Here is a 21218-nt window from a genome sequence, read left to right as displayed (position 1 = left end):
GAGGATGCCTACTGACAAGGATCTCTGGGGCTGCCCTGAAGCTTTTACTGGGGGAAAAAGATTGTGAATGCTAATTGTCAAACTCCTCTCTAGTCACTGTGGAACTATTACGATTCCTTCAGATGGATGTCAAACACTGTCAAGCCCTTAAAACCACAGCCTCTATAGATGTAATAGTTCAGCTATAGATCAGGCAAACAGCACAGGGAGCACAGAAAAAATACTTCAAGACATAGGCGCCGATTCCGTGGATGCTCTGGGGCTGAAGCACCCACAGAAAAAAATTGGTGGGTGCTCAGCACCCACCAGCAGCTCCCCATGGCCCAGCCCCACTGCTCCAGCTTACCTCCGCCTCCTCCGCGAGCACGCCGCCACATCCTGCTTCTCCCGCCTCCCTCCCAGCGCTTGCACCACGAAACAGCTGATTCGCAGGGCAGGGAGGGAGGGGGAATGCCGCGCTGGGGGAAGAGGCGGGGCCGGGGCCAGGGATTTGGGGAAGGGATCCAATAGGGGCAGGGAGGGGGCGGAGTTAGGGCGGGGACTTTGGGGATGGGGTTGGAATGGGGGCAGGGCCGGCACAGGGAAGGGGTGGAGTTGGGGTGGGGCCAGGGGCAGGGAAAGGGTGGAGTCGGGGCAAGGAAAGGGGTGAGGGGGCCCGGGCACTCACCGGCACCGGAGAAAGTTGGTGCCTATGCTTCAAGAGGAACTCTGACAGACACTTGTGTCCTCCACAAGAGGCCACATCCAAGTGTCCCAAGCTAAGAAAACTGGGTTAGCTTGTGGTTAGAGATCTCCACAATATCTTAAAGTGGTTCTGTTGCCCTGCAGAACTGTGCCAGTTCAGAGCAACAGCTGAGGGGAGACAGTCCAGCATTTTCACCAAGTGCTCAAAGGTGCAAGCTGTACTCAGAATACCACCTGTTGTAAGGAACTCTAGCTGCTGAAAATCCTGGAGCATTCCTAGGAGTTCATCAAGCCTGATGCGTTGGCAGTACCAGAAGGTCATAAAAAATATATACAAGGAGGCTTATAACTAATTATGCTTTACACTCTGGTTTGTTAAGGGCCCTTCCTTGATACAGAATCCTCAGTGTCAACAGCTCCTGCAGCCTGTCAACATGTACTGGCATACAGGATAACCTGGAGAGCTGCTTTTCACAGAAGCAGCATACATTGAGTTTCTGTGACTAGAGTTGACAATTACCCACCACTGATCTCCCCCTAAAGCACCAGACTTTTCACCAACATGCAAACAGTTTCAGCAATCAGCTCAGTTTATAGGGCAGTTAGAGAGAATCAGGGGAGCAGAGGAACCTAAAAGAGAACAACAGGAACAGAATTAAAACAAATCAAGTGTCAATCTGAGAAAGGGCTAGATCAAAAACTTGAAGACTCAGACACCAACTCCAGAAAAGTGTTGAATTGCAGATTATAAGCCCAAAAATCAAAACTACTGAATCTTCTACGCAAATGCTAAAGCAGCAACCAATAAGAATAAGGACTGACTGGAGTTTGAATGAAGGACAGCCTAGTATCTTGCTTAAAGAGCAGCATGTGATCAGAGCTCCAGCTATATCGTTACATCTCTAGAGAAGATAGCTTTCTGCAGGACTTTAAAAACTGACACCACCTACTAGCCCAAGGACTAGGCCTAAGAGCCAAAGTGAAGAAGGAGATGTGACATCACACCCTTGCCCTAAAAAAACCATGTCTTCTGCAACGTAAAGGAACAACTGTGCACGGTATTTAACTGTAATAGTGCATATCAAATTTATAAGAAATAACTTGAAAAATGTAACTTACTACACCTCTTGTTTTTGATGTAACTTTTCATTTTCTGGTTTCACTCCACTTTCTTACCTACAAGAGATTATAGTGTGTCTTTTCCCATCTTGTCTTCAGTTTATTTCCTCTCTTCTTTCTTTCCTTCTGCCCCCTTACCCTTGCCCTCTTGTTAGACTTTCACCTCCCTTTTCCTTCTCCCAACTTCTGAATACCAATCTCTCTTCACTCACTCCCATTCACACACAGGGCTTGGAAATTTTATCGGACACCTAAAAGTCAGTCCTAAAAAAGAAGTCTCGCTATGCACTTCTGGCCTAAAATACAAGTGCCAGAACACCACTGCTGCTCCTCACAAAAAAGCATCAAGAGTGGTGTGTGACCAGGTAAGAAACCAGCCCCCCGTTGCACCCCACTGTAAAAGGAATCTCAATCCCTTCTTCTAAGAGGATGATGTCCTGCAAGCTGCTTGGGGAGTCCATTTCCATCTAGTGGGTGCCAAACATCCCAAGCCTCCCCCACATTCACTTTGAACACTGCAAGTTGTCTACTGCAGTGTTTCCCAAATGGTGAGTCCTGACTCATCAGTGGGTCACGGGAAGGTTCTAGATGGGTCACAGGGCCCTAGGCAAACACTTCTCCGGGCCTGGTGCAGAGCAGAGGCCTCGGGGGGAGGGTTAGAAAGCACACCTGCCCTGCACTCACCCCTCAGTGGCGGCTGGGCTCAGCTCCCCACCCAGGGCATTGCGACCTGGCATCCTGGTCAAATTCGAGTGATGCTGCAACACCGTGTGCCAGGTCGTAATGCCCGGAGCAGAGAGTTGAGCCCAGTCCGGCAGGACAGGAGCCACCACTGCAGGCTCTCTCTCTCCCCTCCCCTCTGGGGCCTGCACGCCACTCTGGGCCAGGATTAGGCTTGCAGTGTCTGGGCAGAGGGTGACTGTGGATTATAAAACCACAATGCAGTTAGTGGATTGCGTTAGTTAAATGTTTGGGAACCAGTGGTCTACTGTTAGCTGTTATTATAGGAGGCAAGAGGGGTGTCTACCACTCCACCATTCCCCTCAACCTTCTGGTTGCCACGCGTGGGACCCTCCCTTCAGCTCCTCCCCAGAGAACAGCACCGGTGCTTGCCTCTGCTCATAGCGTTCAAGCAGGACCAGCAGGAAACGGCCAAATATCAGTTACAGGAGGTCTGCAAGGTTCTGAACAACATCAGTAAAACCAACAAGACCATGATCATTCTTGGCTTTGCTGCAGCTTGACTAGGCTATCAGAGGCAGAGATTCCGAAACTCTTTGCAGACTGAGAACATAGCATTGCCTCTATTTCTATTCTTTGCATTCAGAGGTTCCTCAGAAGCTAGTAACATCTGCTTGGGAAAGCTCCCTACTGAACATGCTGGAGAACTTCCCCAGCTCTAATGTTATATTGAGCTCAGGGCTCTCCTTCCCCACAGGGACAGAGGAGCTCCAGAATGCCAGAAACTCCCAGAGGTGCACAGCAAAAATGCTGCACCTCAGGAGGCTTGCAGGCACGAACTGCTCCTCCTATTCATCTACACGGGGTATCCTCCTTCCCCCCTGGCATCAGATTTGTGGAGCTGTGCCATGCCCTGAGCTTGTCAGTTATTGACTCCCCAACCAGGTCCCAGCAGTATTTGCTGTACCATGCATGAAGCCTGCTGGATCTCAGCTCCAGTCTGAGGAGTGAGACACAGGCAGAACCTGCATTTGCAACAACATCTATCCCTGCCCCTGAACTGACAGACACATTTTTAAGTTGACCTGACTTTGAGGTTTAGGTCACTTTAAAATTTTACCTTTACACAGAAATGCTGCTTCCAACTTCTGTTACATAGGAAGTATGTATGGTTCAGAGCAACTTTGGACACACCACAGAACAGAAACTAAGTCTAATAACTCATTTAGGTTTTGAAGCTGGACAGCAGATGAGCTCAGGGGCAGTTCAGTGATTTAATTTAGGTAGGTATTGCAGATAGCTTCCCCCTCTGCTTTGGGCAAAAAAGCATTACATAAGATCAAAATTTTAAATGGTCATTTTGAGGGAATTGTAACTTGGGAATTTCTTGACCAAATGAGCCCAGATATGCACCACCAACTCTACCCAAGCTCTCAAATGACAGCAAATTTTCAGGCATTTGAATTTTTAGAACACTCAACGTCTCTAAAGAGAAAGTTTCACTCAACCTTAAACATGATGCTGAGAGGGTTCGGAAATATACTCATCACCATACAACTACTGAAACAGTTTCTGAAGGCAAGAAACACTTAATCAAATTTAAAAGTGTACAATGAAGTCAACTGTACAATGATGGGAACTGTAAAAGGAGAATGCAGGTGGGTAGGATTGATCCATTAACGTTCACTAGTATATTGGAAACAAACCCTGACTAGCAACATTTATCTCATCTCTAGTAAGGATTCAGACAAATACAGTAAAAACTGTTCTAATCGACACTTCTCCAACTGCAGAGCTCTATAAACCGGCATTTCTGATCTTAATTGAAAATGCCGGTTTATAGTCTGGTTGGTGCGGGGCTGGCAGGGGATTGGGGCAAGGTAGGGGGTGTAAAAGCGGTTTTATCCGGCATGTTGGGAGAATGGGAGAGTTAACTAAGAGGGAGGGAGTTTGGGTGCGGGGTTGGGCCATGGGAGGGGCTGTGGAGCACGGACTCTGGGAGGGAGTTTGGGTGCAGGATGGGATGTCCTGCAAGCCGCGACCTGTTCCAGACTCCAGCTGCTCCTAGGCAGAGGCGCAGCAGGTGGCTCTGCATGCTGCCACACACACCCCCCCCCCATTGGCTGGAAACCGCAGCCAGTGGGAGCTGCAGGGGCGGCACCTGCAGGCAGAGGCAGCAGGTACAGCCACCAGCCGCACCTCCGCCTAGGAGCAGCCAGAGCCCAGGACAGGTCGTCACTTGTGGGGAGCCGCCAGAGATGAGTGGCCCCTAGATCCAGCACCCCCTCCTGTGCCCCAAACCCCTTCCCCGAGGCCCCCCTGCACCCAAACTCCCTCCCAGAGCCCACGCTCCACAGCCCCTCCTGTGGCCCAACCCCGCACCCAAACTCCCTCCCAGAGCCCACGCTCCCCAGCCCCTCCCGTGGCCCAACCCCGCACCCAAACTCCCTTCCAGAGCCCACGCTCCACAGCCCCTCCCGTGGCCCAACCCCGCACCCAAACTCCCTCCCAGAGCCCACGCTCCACAGCCCCTCCCGTGGCCCAACCCCGCACCCAAACTCCCTCCCAGAGCCCACGCTCCACAGCCCCTCCCGTGGCCCAACCCCGCACCCAAACTCCCTCCCTCTTAGTTAACCGGCACCTCCCATTCCCCCAACATGCCGGATAAAACAGCTTTTACTGTACTTCTCATGGGAGTTTCTCAGTCAACATAAAGCTTAGTTAACTATAACTTTTAGCTCTCTTGGTAGGTACTATATCTGATTGAGTCATTTTGTTGTTGTTTTACAGACTTTTTTTTTTTTTTTTTTAAACCTCTCTCTACCTTGTTGCCATGTGAATAATGCTACATAAACTCAGAAAACTAACTATACAGGGGAAGACAATGAAACTGACTGCACCATGCCATGAAATGTACAAAATAAATTTAGCAAAAAAATATTTATTGTAATCTTTCAGTTATGCAGGCCTTAGCGGGTACGAAAGCCTCAGACAGCAATAGGATATTCTAGTTGTGTCCAGCTAACATTAGCGAGATGAACCCCTACACTACCTGGACACTGGAAGCTTGATTTTTGCCTAGGAGTTCAGGGGCTGTCTTACTACATCACCTTACTACAGTTTTAAGAAATTCATCTAGAATTCTACTTTACAAGGATAATTGCTCCATCCACATTTGTGCAGATGTAAAAAATACCCAAATGAACATACAGTATATATATCTGCCTGAATAGCTATATAGAATGACACACTCAAATAAAGCACACAAGTTTTATAAAATAATAGCTTTCAGTATAGCTGCAATTACCTACCTTTCAAATGATATGGGGAATAATTTTCAACTCCCCCACCCAACCCCAAGAGTTCTTAAATTTAGATTAAAATAAATTTATTTTACATTCATCCAAAAATACAATCTGCTTCTTATATTCAACAATACATAAATTAATTTACATATAAAAAGATTACCTGTGCAAGAAGTCAGGAGCTTTATTTAGCAAAGTGTAGTACTGCCTCACAAACTCCCGCCCTACAAGCAGGGGACTTGGCTTCTCCATCACCATTTCTTTGGTACAGAGTGTCAAATGCTGTAATTAGAGAAAAATTAATAAATTACTTTAAAAGCAACCCTGCAATTTAATATATCCATCCATTCATCCCCTCACATGGATTTTTATGAAATCCTATGTAAAACCGGAATCACTATTTGGTAAGAAACTACTACACCAACATGTAGTCTCAGACTTAAAAATACTTGAGTAACTCAAGACTTCTGTAGTTCGATCATTCATTATCTTGACAAATTGATCTAATTTTCAAGATCTCAAAGTAATTAGCAAGCACAATAGTTTCAGTGGAGACAGACAAGAGGCAAGCTATACTTGTTAAATTCATTTAAATAAATACAACAAAATTATCCAAAATACTGGCGATTACAATTCTTTTACCCTTTATTAGCAAGAGGTTGATTAAAGTCATTAACACAAAGTTTCAAATGAAAGATTATGTTAGTTACTTATGTCCTTTGGTCTTTATCTTTCAACAGCAGTACTTGCACTCAAGCAGAAAAACTTACTAAGAGGGGCTCACCACCTTTAATACAGTAAACTTATCTACCTTGTAAGTCGGCTTTTCCAAACGGAATTATCCTTCAACACAAGTCATGGGAGAAATTCCTTAGCTATCAGAATTATCTGATGTTTCAAGGTACCTGTCTGGAGATTCAGCAGATTTGCTTTAATGACCATCTCTAACCTCAGATGGCTCTGAATTTTCCAGCCCAGTTCCCTTCAAGAGCAGGAACTCAAACTCAGGTACATTTGGCCCAATCAAGTAAGAAACATCCTGTAAGATCCCAAAACTTGGGGAGTGGGAGAATTTCAAATTTCTCTGCTTCAGAAGCAGGCTCTGAAGGAAAGAAGAATACAGCAGAATTCCTCCACAGATAGTCAATCTAAGGAGAAGAACTATACAAGTATCTGTGGCAACGGTGCCTAAGACCATGATTGAAAGCGTCTTGAACACTAGCAAAGACACTAGCAGACTATTCCCTGGTCTACCAGAACTCTGAAAGCCCTTGAAGTGCACGTGACTGTCCCAATTCCCAGAAACTAAACATGCATAGTTTCTGCTCTGGACAAAACATTTCCTGTGTTTTTCCTACATGAACTCCCTTAACAGGCTATATGGTTATCCTACTAGAATCAACTTTGGAAAATCTGTTGCGAGCATTGTCCCTGAATTGTCACTGGACCAAAGAAGTCTTGAGGTTATCTGTTCTCAGATATAGAGGGCATTTGTCTCCACCAAAATCTGAAGGGGCCAATGAAATTTCTCATGTGGAGGTTACTAAACACAAGCCACCAATATTGTATCAGTATTGACACCACTTTGGTCTCCACATCCCTCCTACATAGGTGTCCCTAATGAGCAAATATGCACATTGCAGCAAGCAGTGAATCAGCCAACAGGAACGTAACTTCCACTACAGTCACAATCCAACATACACCTCTACCCCAATATAACGCAAATTCGGATATAATGTGGCGGGGCTGCGCACTCCGGTGGATCAAAGCAAGTTCGATATAACGCAGTAAGATTTTTTGGCTCCCGAGGACAGCGTTATATCGGGGTAGAGGTGTATTTGGGAAGCAAACACCACTATGCTGACTATTGGGCATATATGCCAGCTGACTAAGACATCAATTTCAGTCTTAAAAGTCATGCCCAGTAATAGAACAACTGATACAATTCAATCTTTTCTTAACACATGACCCTCCATGTTCCTATCTCCCCAGAAGACCGAGCATTAAACACACTGAAGTGGTACCTTCATAAGAAAGTGGTTGTGAAACAAGAACTCCAACAATTCCTAAAAGACACTTTAGCTCGCTACCCAAAGAAATTAGAGGTGTGAGGAATGCAAGGGCTGCAGGAGGAGCTAACACTGAGAAATGAAAAGGCATGTGACTCTTAGAAGGCGAAACAGACGGCATGACTTGGCACATGGCAACAGGTCTGGAGACCAACAGATGTACAACAAAACTTAAACAACGGAAACCTGCTGGATACTTCAGTCACTTGTAAAGCCTGTCCTGCCCCACAGAGTCTCCAATGCCCAACTAATGCTAATGTCTCTGAGTCAAGCTTGTAGCGATGCATCAATACCATTGCCTCTCAGCAAGTCACTGACAGTCTATCAGAGAATTAGCACTCAGGAAAAAGGTGGATGGAGAAAGCAACATTATACTCCTTGTGCTGGCATGCTAGCGGGAAGGAAGCTGGCACTGCAATGCATTCCAGCCCAACTCTGCCCAATCCCAGACATCTCAACGGGAGAGGGAAAGTTTTCTCATCACATCAATGTAGCAAATGAAACTATTCGTACACAAGCCCTCAGCTTCATTGTCACCTTGATATATCAGCACAGGGGACAAAAACCCCTGTATGTCTCAGAACACTGCTGCCATGCCCACCACATCACTCCACTCCAATGCTATCCTGGCACACCAGGGGGATGAGCAAGCTACAATTCCTGGCATGTAGCAGAAGGGAGGGAGCTGGCTCCCAGGTTCTGTAATCCCACTGGCACACCTCCACAGAGGAAGAAACCACTGCACAGACACAACCCCTGCAGTGACCATGGCATGTCAGGGAAGTAAAGGAACCAGCCGTCTCTTTGCTCTGCCATTCCCTTAGTGCACCAGAATGGAGGATATTGTCTAGGGTGAGGTCCCCTGTCATCTGAGCTCTGCATTCTCTCAGCCCAAAAGCACAGATGAGAGCTGGGTGCTCCAAGAAGTGCCTCACACTGTCATACTCCTCAACAATATAGAATGGCCTTGGTCAGTTGCGCCAGCCCACCAGGTCAACAGCCCCCCCATGCCACCCTCTCAGAATACCATGTCACAGGGTGGCAGGTTTGTAAATCCAGACTAAGAGCAGCATAGCCTCCATTTTATCCAGATGGCACCATCTAACTCTCAGAAGGCACATGAGTTTCCAGGAGCGCCTCTGAAACTCAGACATTGGCATAAAACCTCTTCCTGAAACACACCTGATCTCAGCTTCTAGATGACCCAGTGCCTGCTTTCCAATGACAATTAGTGTGAAGCGTCTCAGAAAGAGCCATGGCACGAGACACCATTACACTTCCACAAGGCTCTGGAGCCTCACATCTACACTCCCATGGATGCAATGGTAGGATATGCTGATATCACCAGTCTTGTTAGATGCTAGCTGCCTTCCTCACATCAGTGTGCTTGTCTTACAATGAGGCACTGACTAGAACAGAGTACAAGCACATGACCCTTTCTGCTTTGGAAAGTGCCGTACTCCATGTGCCATAGCACTAATTTTCAAGTCCTGAGCTAACTGCAAATGAACTGCCATCTACTGAAGCACTGTGAGAAGTCCAATCAGAAGAGAGCCAACCTGATAAATTGATTTTGCCCAGACAGAAACTCAAAGCTAAGTCAGAAGTGCAGCTGAACAGCTGTCATCAATATCCCAGGTTCAGCAACAACAGGGAACCTACAAAAGTGAAACAAAATATTTGTCAGCCATTGAAGTCTCAGGCAGTTTAGCTCAGTGAAGCATCAAACAAGAATCAAACACAGAATTCCAAGCCAAGTGTCAATGCCAAGGATTGCTAGCTATTAAAACTGACTGAAAAAAGTCATACTTGAGGCAGTAGCTTAAAAAAAGCAAAGCTCTAAGATAAACAGCTGGTACAGAGCTGAACCTAAAATACCTAAATCAGTTAAAACTGAGATAATGAGCCAAAGAGACAGAACGGTATGCTCAATCATCACAGAAAACGTAAGAGATTCCAAACAGGACATGCAGCAATAAACTGCATCAGTTGGAACTGCTGGAAGCGCCAATAAGGAGCTCTTGATAACCACATATAAAAAGGAACTGCCTGGAACATTCTGGGGCCTCAGTGCTCAGTAAGGCAGGGCCCTCAAGTAGGCCTACACATTCCTGAGGGGGTATGTATGTGGGAGGGGTGTCTAATGGATTTGGGAGCTCCCCGGCTTGACTCACAATGATAACACGACACAGAAGTAAAAATCCTCCACAGACATTAACTTTAGAAATGCAAGGAGCTCCTTTCATGCTAAAGGAGGGGACACCAAGTGTGTTTTCATCATCGTGTGGTTTTTTTTTTTTAAAGTTACTGTAGGACAAGTACAGTCAATGGAAACCACTCAATCTAAAGTTTGTACAGGATTTATAAGAACCAGCCCTATGTTCTCAGGTAAAGCAAAGGCTTTCATATGCCATAGACAAACACAAGAGAAATACCTTAAGTACAAAATAAAGCAGTATTAGGTTTGCCCACAGGAACACAATGCAATACTGGATCAGACTAGTGAATCATGTAGCCTAAAATCCCATGGCTTACAGTGGAAAGCACCAGCTCTTTGAGGGGGAAGATTCAAGAAACCCTGCAGAAGGTAGATCTTTACTATACTCTGAATACTCATATTAACCATAAGGAAGTCCAGATTACTTGAATCCTGCTGCACTCAACCTCAATTATATACTGTAGCACTAAGTACAAGTAATGAATTATGAGAAAAGTGTTTCCCTTTATCATTTTCAATTTGCTCCTTTTCAATCTCACTGAGCATCTCCTTATTCTTCTATTACAACAAAGGATGAATAGAACTTACTGTTCTACTTTCACTATATACACCTCTACCTTGATATAACGCTGTCCTCGGGAGCCAAAAAATCTTACCGCGTTACAGGTATTATATTGAACTTGCTTTGATCCATCGGAGTGCGCAGCCCCGCCCCGCCGGAGCACTGCTTTACCACGTTATATCCGAATTCGTGTTATTTCGGGGTAGAGGTGTATTTTTTCTTCCCTTATGTCCCCTTTTTAAAGCAAGCAATCCCACTCTTCTCAGTTTCTTCATATAAGAGTTTGTCTATGCTTATTATCACTACTGTGACCATTCTCTGAACACACTATTTCCGCTACTCCCTTTGAAATGGGGAAAAGAGCTGAAGAGATGAGTGTAACATTGATTTACATCATGTTATCACAGTAAAAGCTGGGTTATCCATAGGGCCCTACCAAATTCACAGTCCATTTTGGTCAATGTCATGGTCATAGGATTTTAAAAATTGAAAATTTCATGATTTCAGCTATTTAAATCTGAAATTTCACACTGGTGTAATTGTAGGGGTCCTGACCCAAAAAGCAGTTGTGGGTAGGTTGCAAGCTTGTTGGGGGGGGGGGAGGGGAGAGGAGGGGAGGTTTGTGGTACTGCTACCCTTACTTCTGTGCTGCTGCTGCTGGTGGCGCTGCCTTCAGAGCTGGGCAGCTAGAGTGGTGGCTGCTGGCCAGGAGCCCAGCTCTGAACGCAGAGCCTCCGCCAGCAGCAGTGCAGAAGTAAGGATGGCATGGTATGGTATGGTATTGCCACCCTTACTTCTGCGCTGCTGCTGGCAGGGCGCCACCTTCAGAGCTGGGTGCCTGGCAACCAGCCACTGCTCTCCAGCCACCCAGCTTTCAAGGCAGCGCAGAAGGGTGACAATAGGGCAGCCCCCCTAAAATAGCCTTGCAACCCCCCTGTAACTCCCTTTTGGGTCAGGACCCCCAATTTGAAAAATGCTGGTCTCATCCGTGCAATCTGTATAGTATAGGGTAAAAGCACTCAAAAGACCAGATTTCATGGTGGGACACCAGATTTTACGGTCCATTGCATGTTTTTTATGGCCATGAATTTGGTAGGGCCCTAGTTATCCGGTACTTTACCAACCAGAAAGCTCTATAAACTGGCATTTTGGGAAATGTGCGGGATGCACGCTCTGGGAGGCGGTTTGGGTGCGGGAGGGGTCTCGGGGGAGGGGTTTGGGGCATGGGAGGGGTATCGGGATGCCGGATCCAGGCAGCACTCATCTTGGGTGGCTCCCTGCAAGCAGCGACATGTCTCTGCTGCTCCTATGTGGAGGTATGGCCAGGCAGTTCTGTGAGCTGCCTCTGCTCGCAGGCGCCGCCCCTGCAGCTCCCATTGGCCGCAGTCAATGCTCCTAGGCAGAGGAACCACCACAGCGGCTCCATGCACTGCCTCCACCCCGAGTGCTGGCTCCGCAGCTCCCATTGGCCAGGGACCACAACCAATGGGAGCTGCGAGGGTGGTACCTGCAGGCGGAGGCAGCTCACACTGAGCATTCTTTGTCACAGGTGCTTGGCTAGCTAGTTCTTGTTCACATGCCCAGGGTCTACTGATCACCATATGTGGTGTCAGGAAGGAATTTTCTCCCAGTTGACCGTGGGGGATTTTCGCCTTCCGCTGCAGTGTGTGGGTGCAGGTCCCTTGCCGGGATTATCTGGGTAGAACTCATTCATTTCCCTGACATTGCAGGGGCTGCCTCAAGCACTGGAACACCTCAGTCCCTCCTGTTCTCTGCCTGGTGCAGATAGTAGTCTAGTCTCCAGCGGCCTGTAATGCTTTGGTCTCCTTTCAGGTGTTGGGTTTAGTGACTGGTGCAGATGGCCTGTGATAGCAGGCTAAATGATCTAGCGGTCCCTTCTGGCCATAACTCCATGATTATGACTCATGCTGTAAACGGATACACAACTAGCATGCTGAATGAAGTTACGCAGCACTAGGCATTATCTTTATTACGTATAAGAAATTAAATCTAATTCTTTCACTAAAATTAGTTCCAGGTGGAACTATAAAGGTAGCAGTGCTATGTTTGATAAAAAATGCCAAATTGCTATAATCATTAAGGGCTGCGCAGCCAAAAAGTTAATAGATCTGGATGTCACTTGATAAGCAAATTTCATATAAATCAAAGTTGCCTTTAAAATATTTGATCCTTCTTTCAGGTTATTCCACTAAATGTGTATAAACAAAATTGTGAAAGATGTCATGTCTGAGATAAGCCATCAGTAAGGTACCTCAGAGATCAGCACTGGGCTGTTGTGCTTGTGTAGAGAAGTAAAGTTTGCAAACAAGACCAAAAATTGTAAGTCTCTTTAGTGACATATAAATCTCAGAAAGATTTAAACACCTCAGGGCAGTGATCTATAAAACAGGTGATTAGCCCAATGTGACCTATGTAGAGTCATTCATGGTAGGACTAAAGATTCAAAGACCATGTGTATCTGGATAGACATCACAAATGTACTGAACCCTGGTGATGCCTCATCTGAAGAACTGTATCCATTGATGGTGTTACTGAAACGTAGAGGCACAAATTATGAAAGAGGTTCAGAAAAGTGCAACTAAAAGTAAAAAATATGGCCTGTCTTACCACAGACATAATAGATAGATAAGCCTGTATGCTTTGGAGAAGATGGTTACTACAGGAAAATCTTGTCATTTGTTTCTATGAAGAAAACGTTGGGTACACCAATATTTTGTGACAAAGACTACTAAAGCATTGTTCTTCGTATGCACAATTTCATCACCAGAGCTCCAACAAATGAAGTACTCTTAAGGACAGCTAGCGCAATACAGCCATTAAACACCACAGTCCAGCTTTGATGTAGAACAGCAATGCTCTACTCTGGCTCTATAGACACGTGTAGCTGTGCATGGACCACCTGCACCAGGCTTTTGATGTGCACTTCACTCAGTACCAGGTTCCAAGCCGGTTACAACAGATGCATACTCCATAATGCAATGTGGAATGGAAAAGGAGATGCTAGGATCCCTTGAAAGCAGAAATGAAGTGTTCCTCCTTATGTTAACCGGGTGGGAAACAGAGTGATATTCTCCTCAAAGTACTATAAAAAATGCAGATGTTTTACAACCGTCAAATATCAAAGGTGTTCATTGTAACAGATTAATTGAACCTCAATCCAGACAGTATGGGAGGGAGGTAAATCTCCCATAGATGAGATCAATGGAAGCACGCAAACTGGATCTACCTCCATTTTGGATAGCCAGCCCTCTCTCTAAAAGATTCCTTAATTTTAAAGCTTACTACTCCCCACTTCATCCAACATAGCCTAGATTGGCTGACTTCATGGCACACTGCAAAGTGTATCTGTTTACTCAACCTTCCGGAGGTGTTGCAGGGAGCAGCTTGATGGGACTGTATGGTTGTGGGGCAAGAGTTTTCTGGGGAGCTACTGGTGGATTAACCTGCATGATCAGGCCCTAAGGCAACAGATGCTTAATAAGTACCATTGAAGTCAACGGGACTATTCACATATCTAAGTTCTTGCAGAATTGGCAGCTCTTAAGTATGTCACAGGAACCTAGAGTAATAAATACCATTTTACAAGTTTCACCATAAATTTCTAACAATGCTAATCTCACCACAGCTCCATTCACTGACCCAAGTGGCTCTTCATTTGTGAAAAACTGAACGCCATTGGTAGAGAGTGTTGCTAATGGAGTTCAGGTACAATACAGTACAATGAAAGCAAACAGACAGTAGTTTAAAACTTCAGGTCAGGGACTTGTCTCCTCAGTATAAACACCCTGTAAGCAGAGATACTATACTGTTAGTCTGAAGACTCATCTATGAATGGACAAATATTTCATCCACGTAAATGATACTGGATAAGCAGAATAGAAAACTTGCTGGACAAGAGATGCAAAAAAAGCTGACCTTTCAGGAGAGGGAGCATTTTACTCTGAATATGCACAAAACATTCACACTTCTAAACCTGTACAGGGTGACCAGGGAGGACCTTTTCTAATCCACATAGGTATTTGTCAATTTCAGTGTTAAATCTGGTGTAATAAACAGGGGACATACCCTTTGACCCCAATGTAACACAAGGATCAACAGAGCTCCTGGAAGGAACAGAGGAGAACATGGCAAATTTGTTTAAAAAGAAGCTGGTCCATCCACCACCTCCCTCACGCTCTGATGTTACCTTTACTGCTGCTCCCTAAATGAACAAAGCAGAGACTCAAGAAGGGGGGGAAATAAAGTGAGGAGGCAGCTCTCTCCCACTGAGTCTAGCACTGACCTGTTGCCTACCCCTCTAGTCTTTCTGTTAGAAAGACAAATAGGCGGGGTTTGAAATATTTACTATGCAATTAACAGCCAGAAAGATTCAAACCCATGCAGAAGGCCACACCAGGAAGTTCAAGAGGCAATGCCATGTTGAATAACCCAGCTTCACTCCCAGCAAGGGAAGAGTATGCTGAGATTCCTATTCAGGTGTGCTCTCTGGCATCAGCTCATGAGTTTTATCTTCTCTACCAACCGCTCCCTTATTTGCATCCTAAATACTTCCACGTATGCCAACTAATACCTCTTCCTCCTTGATGTATAATCCTTTCTGCTATTTGGAGACGGCCCTCCCTCCCCCATTCCTGCCCCACTGTCACTTTATAACCCTTTCACAAGCAAACGACAGATTTGAGAAAAATCTTTTCTCAAACCAAGCCTAGCAGTACCCGTTTATTGTATTCGCCTGACAGCTCTCCAGCCTGTCACTTTTTCCAAGAGTGGCACTCAAAACTGAGTATGAGGTGATTGGAAATGAAACAGAAAAACTAGCACCTGCCTACTTTGGGATCCCCCTACATACACTGCCTAAAACTACCTTGGCCTTTTCCCTGCTCCATTCCGTTTAATGGGCACAGAACCATAAACCAAGCATGCTGAGCGGAGATATTCGGTGAGAGTTGTTTTAGCTGAAGCCTGCAGGAAGGCTGTTCCCGATGTCAGGACCTGTAGAAGAAAAGGGTCTGACACAGCCATGTTGGAGGTGGGCCCAGTGTTAGAGAGAGGGAGAGCGCAGCATATCCAGGCAGGAGTTTAGGAACAGGGCAGCTGGTTTTGAACCAACCCCAGCACGAGTGGGGCCCCAAGCGAGCGGAGGACGAGGAGGAACATGGCTGCACGTGTGAGGAGGGGGCAGCAGCACTGCCCAGGCGGGAGGGCGAGGGGAGGCGCGATGCCCCCGGGTAGCAGGCAGCTCTGCCGGCCAAGGGAAGGGGCAGGCGAGCCGGGGTATGGAGCAACCCCCATCTGACCCGAGGGCTGCGCCGCGCCGTGACCCAGCCCGCGGGCCACCGCCTTTCCTACGCCCGCCGGCGGCTCCAGCCGCCCGATGCGCAGCAGGCTCCGCCGGGGCAGGGTAGGAGCCGCTCCGCGGCTGCGGCCCAACGGGGAAACGCGCAGCCCGGGCCGGCTCGCAAGGCCTCGGCACCCCACCCCCCGCCGCCGCACAGCCCCGCCTCACGCCGGCAGAGCGCGGCCGTTTGGCCGGAAGCCGCCTCCCCTGCCCCGGGGCGGCAGGCCGGGCCGCATCCCGTCCCGTCCCGCACTCACCTACGGCAGGGCTCGCGGCTCGGGGCAGGGCGCTCCCCAGGGCCTGGACAGGTCTGCGGGCGGAGTGGCCTCTCCCGCTGGGTCCCAAGGGGAGGTGGGTGCGGCGGGGGCCGGGCTCGGTCACAGCGCAGCCTGGGGAGAGGGGCAGCGGCGCGGGCTCCGGGCTCTCGCTTCGCGTCTCCCTTATTGTCTCGCCCCTGCGCCCTGCATTCCAGGGCAGGAACCCCCGTCACCAGCCTCCGCCAATCAACGGCGCGCTCGTTGTGACGGCTATGGAACGTTCACTTCCCGCCGAACCGCACGCGGGGTTTAACTGCAGCGACCCGCTTCCGCCCGCGTGACGCAGAGCGGCGGGCGCGCGCGCGCGCGCTCGACCCTCACTGCCCCGCCACCTAGCACGGGCGCCGAGGATCCTTCCAGCCCAACCAGCAGGGGCTTCGCAGCCCTGGGCAACGGCACGCGCTGCACGGATCGTTCCAAGCCCATGAGAGGGGGCGTCTCAGCCCTGGGCAGACACAAGCGGTGTTCCAACCCAATGAGCCCGGCAACAAGGGTGGGGAGGGGGCTTCGCACTCCCAGGCAGTGGTCTGAGCTGTGGGGGTAGTGCCAGTCGCCTGGGCAGAGGCACTAGACTGGTGGAGATGGGAACTGGCAAAACAGTAGGCAGTTGCCCTAGCTGTAAAGGGGGGTGGGGGGGTAGCTCCGGGCTTGGGGGAGGAATTTGCTGTCTTGTGGCCAAGGGTGACCCGCTGAATGTCGATGCAGGTGCAACGCACACAAAAAACCCCAGTACCTGTGTTTTCGAAGTGGCAATTCTTTACCTAATTTAAAAAAAAAATGATTTTGCAAACTAGATTCAGCTTTGAAACCAGTGATGTATTTATGAAATTCCTTTTGGGGAAGGGAGGCTGAGGAAAAAGGTCTTGCCAATGCAGAACAAGGTAAATAGTGAGTCAGGATCTGTTTATATACTAATTTAAACCACAGAAACGTAAAGAGAGGAACCAGGAAACAGTATATCCCCTGGGGATAGGAAGCAATTGTACAAGAAGCAGCTAGTTGTTTGCCAAGAACATAATGCTTCACAAAGGGCATTGCTTTTTCCAGTTTACACTAGGCTTTTCTAATGCATCCATCACCAGAGTATTTAGGTGCCAAATACAAATTTATCTACAAAGGACCCTGTTCTTCCTCCACTTCTTGGTCCAGCTGCTGGTGCTTAGAAAAATATATTCCCCAGCAACAATCTTTCCATTAGAAAACGTATGTAAGTTATCAGAAGGAAAAATTGGGTTTGGTGTCATGCACTGAAAACATGCATATTCGTTCTGACCTGTTGTGAGCAATTCCACTGTTAAAAGCTCTCATCCAAAAGCCAGATGGTCCCTGTCAGCTTGTAGCAGGCCTCTGCACAGGAATTGTAACTAACTTCAGTATTTTTAATTGGTTCTGTTATTTTCTTCACAGCAAAAAACAGCTATCAGGATACCAATCACAATGTAAAATCTTTATAAAGACCAGGCAACACAGCCAGTCTAGGTGAACTCTCAGTGGGAGGGGCAGAGGTAGGCTTTTTCTCAACTATCTATCTTGGTAAAAACTAAATTGCCTGCCTTCTCTAGGATTTTACATTGCAATAGATATCTTGATGTAAAAAAGCACTTTTGCAGTGAAGACACAGCCTCTATGATAGCATAAAACCCCATGTATGTGAGGTGGTGTGGAAAACACTTTAAACTGGTTTAAAATTGCTTTATAGCAATCTAATTTGTTCAGTTACTATATGAACCAGCTTAAGACAATAACAGACTGAACTAAGCTAAATCAATATAAGCTATTATAAGCCAGCTTTATTGTGTTCACATGGGAATTTTCACTGTTTTAACTCAATTTAAATATTGATTTTAGTTAAATCAGTGCAATTTTTGTGTTTAAATGGCTAAAGTCTAGCAACAAACTGAATAAGAGGTTTTGGATAAAGTTTGAAAGATGAAAACATCCCTACAAAAAGTTTTTCCCCTCCAGAAATCTCTGCTGGGAGTCTATGCTCCTCCCAATGATCAAAGTTTCATATTAGTAAACTGAAACGTTTCATGTTAAAATTCAAATTAAAGAAAAAAAATCTTTTCAAGGTTCAACCATGAAATAACATTTTCTTATCACCAGACTACCAACAGCTTCAACACCCTACACGCGATCTCCTAGAGGAAGGAAAGCAGGCAATATTTATATTCTGCCCCTTTTCCCAAGATTCATGGCTGAGAGACTAGGTGCTTTGTCCTGCCCGCGATTAAAGGCTATGGTACTGAGTCCTGGATGGCATTATTAGCCTGGGTTCTGCCACTGCGATATAGTGGGACTACTTGCTCTCTCTCTCTTTGTTTGCTTTATGCACTGGGGCTGCACTTATAAGAAAAAAACCTAGAATAGAGTAGCATGGCATATACCGTGATTCTCAAACTATGGGGTAGGTCTCCTCTACGTTCTCCTGCAGCTGAGGTAACATTGCTTCCTCCTAGGTGGCTACCTTGGTGGGCAGGCTAGTGATCCATCCCCTCAGTTAGAGAGACGACTAGCTCCTGCCCTTTCACCAGTCAGCTCTGAACTGAACCAGGTTCTCTCCTTTTCTTCCCCCTCCATGCCTGGCACTGGCTGCAGGTATAACAGGGTGGGGCTAGATGGGGGCCAAAGGTTCTCTTTAGCCCTTGCTGTGCTGGCTGGCAGTTTCTCTGCTTCATCACAAGCACCATTTGCAAACAATTATTTTTTTATTAAAGACCTATATGGTCTTCCTTCCAGCCATTAGCAGAGTACCAGAACGGTCTTGCATACCCAATAAAGTTTTGGGATAAAAACAATGCTTAGTAAATCTTGGGTCTGTGATGGGGTGTATCAACACCACACTGATGAGGCAAGGGTTAAGGAGCTGCTCTGCCTGCAGGAAGCCACACCCCCTTGCCTTTGCTGGACATGTTCCCGGTGGTAGGAGCATTCAAAAGGGAGCATCTCAGGATGTATGTGGACTGAGAAGGAGAGCAGGTGGGTGTAGCAGTTGCCTGCTGAGAAGATATTAGGCTTGAGCCTCTTAGCCCAACCGCTGGAAGTCCATTGACTGTGTTAGTTGAGAGTGATGACTCACGGTCACTGAGGGAAGGGGTGCTGCAGATGAACCTGGCAGAAATCCAGGAGGAATCTGAGACCAAGCTGTGACACAAACACAGGTACAGGAAACAGGGGTAGGAAATGACCCAGGAAGGGTGAGTAAGGGTACCAGACCCCAGGCCATGTATATGGCCTACTGCTTTGAAGGGCCCTGGGTTGGAACCTGGTAAAGTAGGGTGGGCTGGGGTTCCACTTCCCCCCTGGGGACTGTAGCTACTAGGTAGAGCAGTGCTGGACCCAGGGGTGGCTCCAGGCACCAGCGCAGCAAGCGCGTGCCTGGGGCAGCAAGCCGCGGGGGGCAGCCTGCCGGACGCTGTGAGGGCGGCAGTCAGGCTGCATTTGGCGGCACGCCTGAGGGAGGTCCGCCGGTCCTGCGGTATCGGCGGCCATGACGCTGAAGGCATGGCAACGCATGCCGCCGAATCTGCGTGACCAGTGGACTGCCCACAGGCGTGTCGCTGAAAGCCGCCTGACTGCCGTGCTTGGGGCGGCAAAAACCATAGAGCCACCCCTGGCTGGACCCTCACCAATAGGTGGTGCTGCTGGCCTGGGGCACATGGCCACCCCCCCGGGCCATATGAAATTTAAAGGGGCAGTACCTCAATCTCAGAGCCAAACGCTTTTTTTTTTCTTTTCCCCATTGCAAATGTGGAAGTTAGTGTTCAGTGTGAGACAACTGATCCATGCCCGTCTGCCATGTACATTGGCCAAACCAGACAGTTTCTACGCAAAAGAATAAATGGACACAAAATCTGACATCAGGAATCATAACATTCAAAAACCCGTAGGAGAACACTTCAGTCTCTCTGGTCACTCAATAACAGACCTAAAAGTGGCAATTCTTCAACAACAAAACTTCAAAAACAGACTCCAACGTGAAACTGCAGAACTGGAATTAATTTGCAAACTGGACACCAGATTAGGCCTGAATAAAGACTGAGAGTGGTTGGGTCATTACAAAACCTAAACCTAATTTCCCCCTACTGTTGTTCACACCTTCTTGTCAACTGTCTAAAATGGGCCACTCTCATTACCACTTCAAAAGTTATTTTTCCTCCCTTGGTATCCTGCTGTTAAATGAATTGTCTCGTTAGACTGACCTCACACTTGGTAAGGCAACTCCCATCCTTTTGTGTATTTATACCCACTCCTGTATTTTCCACTCCATGCATCTGATGAAGTGGGTTCTAGCCCACGAAAGCTTATGCCCAAATAAATTTGTTAGTCTCTAAGGTGCCACAAGGACTCCTCGTTTTTGTTGATCCATAGAAGTAATTAAAAAAAAAAAACCTTTTAGGGTACTCCTGTCAAAGTTGAACATACACTATTTCTTGCACAGTGAAAATAGATAGCTTGGAATATCATAGCAGTTAAGAAATTGAGTTATTGATTTTGTTTAGGTGTATTGCTGCTGCAGTGTTTGGCTCTCAAACCACAATACTAGGAAACATCTGAACTTCAAACTTGCAAGGTTTTTTTTTTTTAAATAATTTTGGGAGCCTGTAATCCTCAATTTGTACCTTTCTTCTGAAGTGACATTAATGCAATATTCTAATTTAGTCACTTAGGTTTTATTCTTTCTAATTAAATATTTAATACAATAGTTTTTATTGTATTTTAGATAAGAACAAAATAGGAAGCTGTCACCTTGCTAGACAAATCTGAGTATGAATCAGACACTTCTGATCCAATCTGCATACATAGGAAAACAGGTACTTAGAAAGTTGTTAGGTGGGGAAAATTAAATTACATCAGTCCTGCAAAACTTTAAATTGAATCAAAACTAGTAAGAATACTGTATA

At 46.9% G+C, this 21218-nt stretch overlaps 1 protein-coding gene across 2 annotated transcripts in view; it reads right to left on the bottom strand.

The window, feature by feature from the left end:
- The window catches only part of G3BP2 (G3BP stress granule assembly factor 2), a 32230-nt gene extending 26120 nt beyond the window's left edge, over positions 1-6110 (bottom strand). For both annotated transcript variants that reach the window (XM_065404583.1, XM_065404584.1), the window contains exon 1: positions 5953-6110. In XM_065404583.1, coding sequence (XP_065260655.1) covers positions 5953-6047 — 95 coding nt within the window. In that variant the 5' untranslated portion in view covers positions 6048-6110. The remainder of the gene's footprint in view (positions 1-5952) is intronic.
- Between the last annotated feature and the right edge of the window lie 15108 nt (positions 6111-21218).

Source organism: Emys orbicularis, chromosome 5, assembly GCF_028017835.1.
Source record: "Emys orbicularis isolate rEmyOrb1 chromosome 5, rEmyOrb1.hap1, whole genome shotgun sequence".
Classification (NCBI taxonomy): domain Eukaryota; kingdom Metazoa; phylum Chordata; order Testudines; family Emydidae; genus Emys; species Emys orbicularis.
The sequence above is the reverse complement of the archived record's forward strand: the minus strand, read 5'-3'. Positions and strand labels throughout refer to the sequence as shown.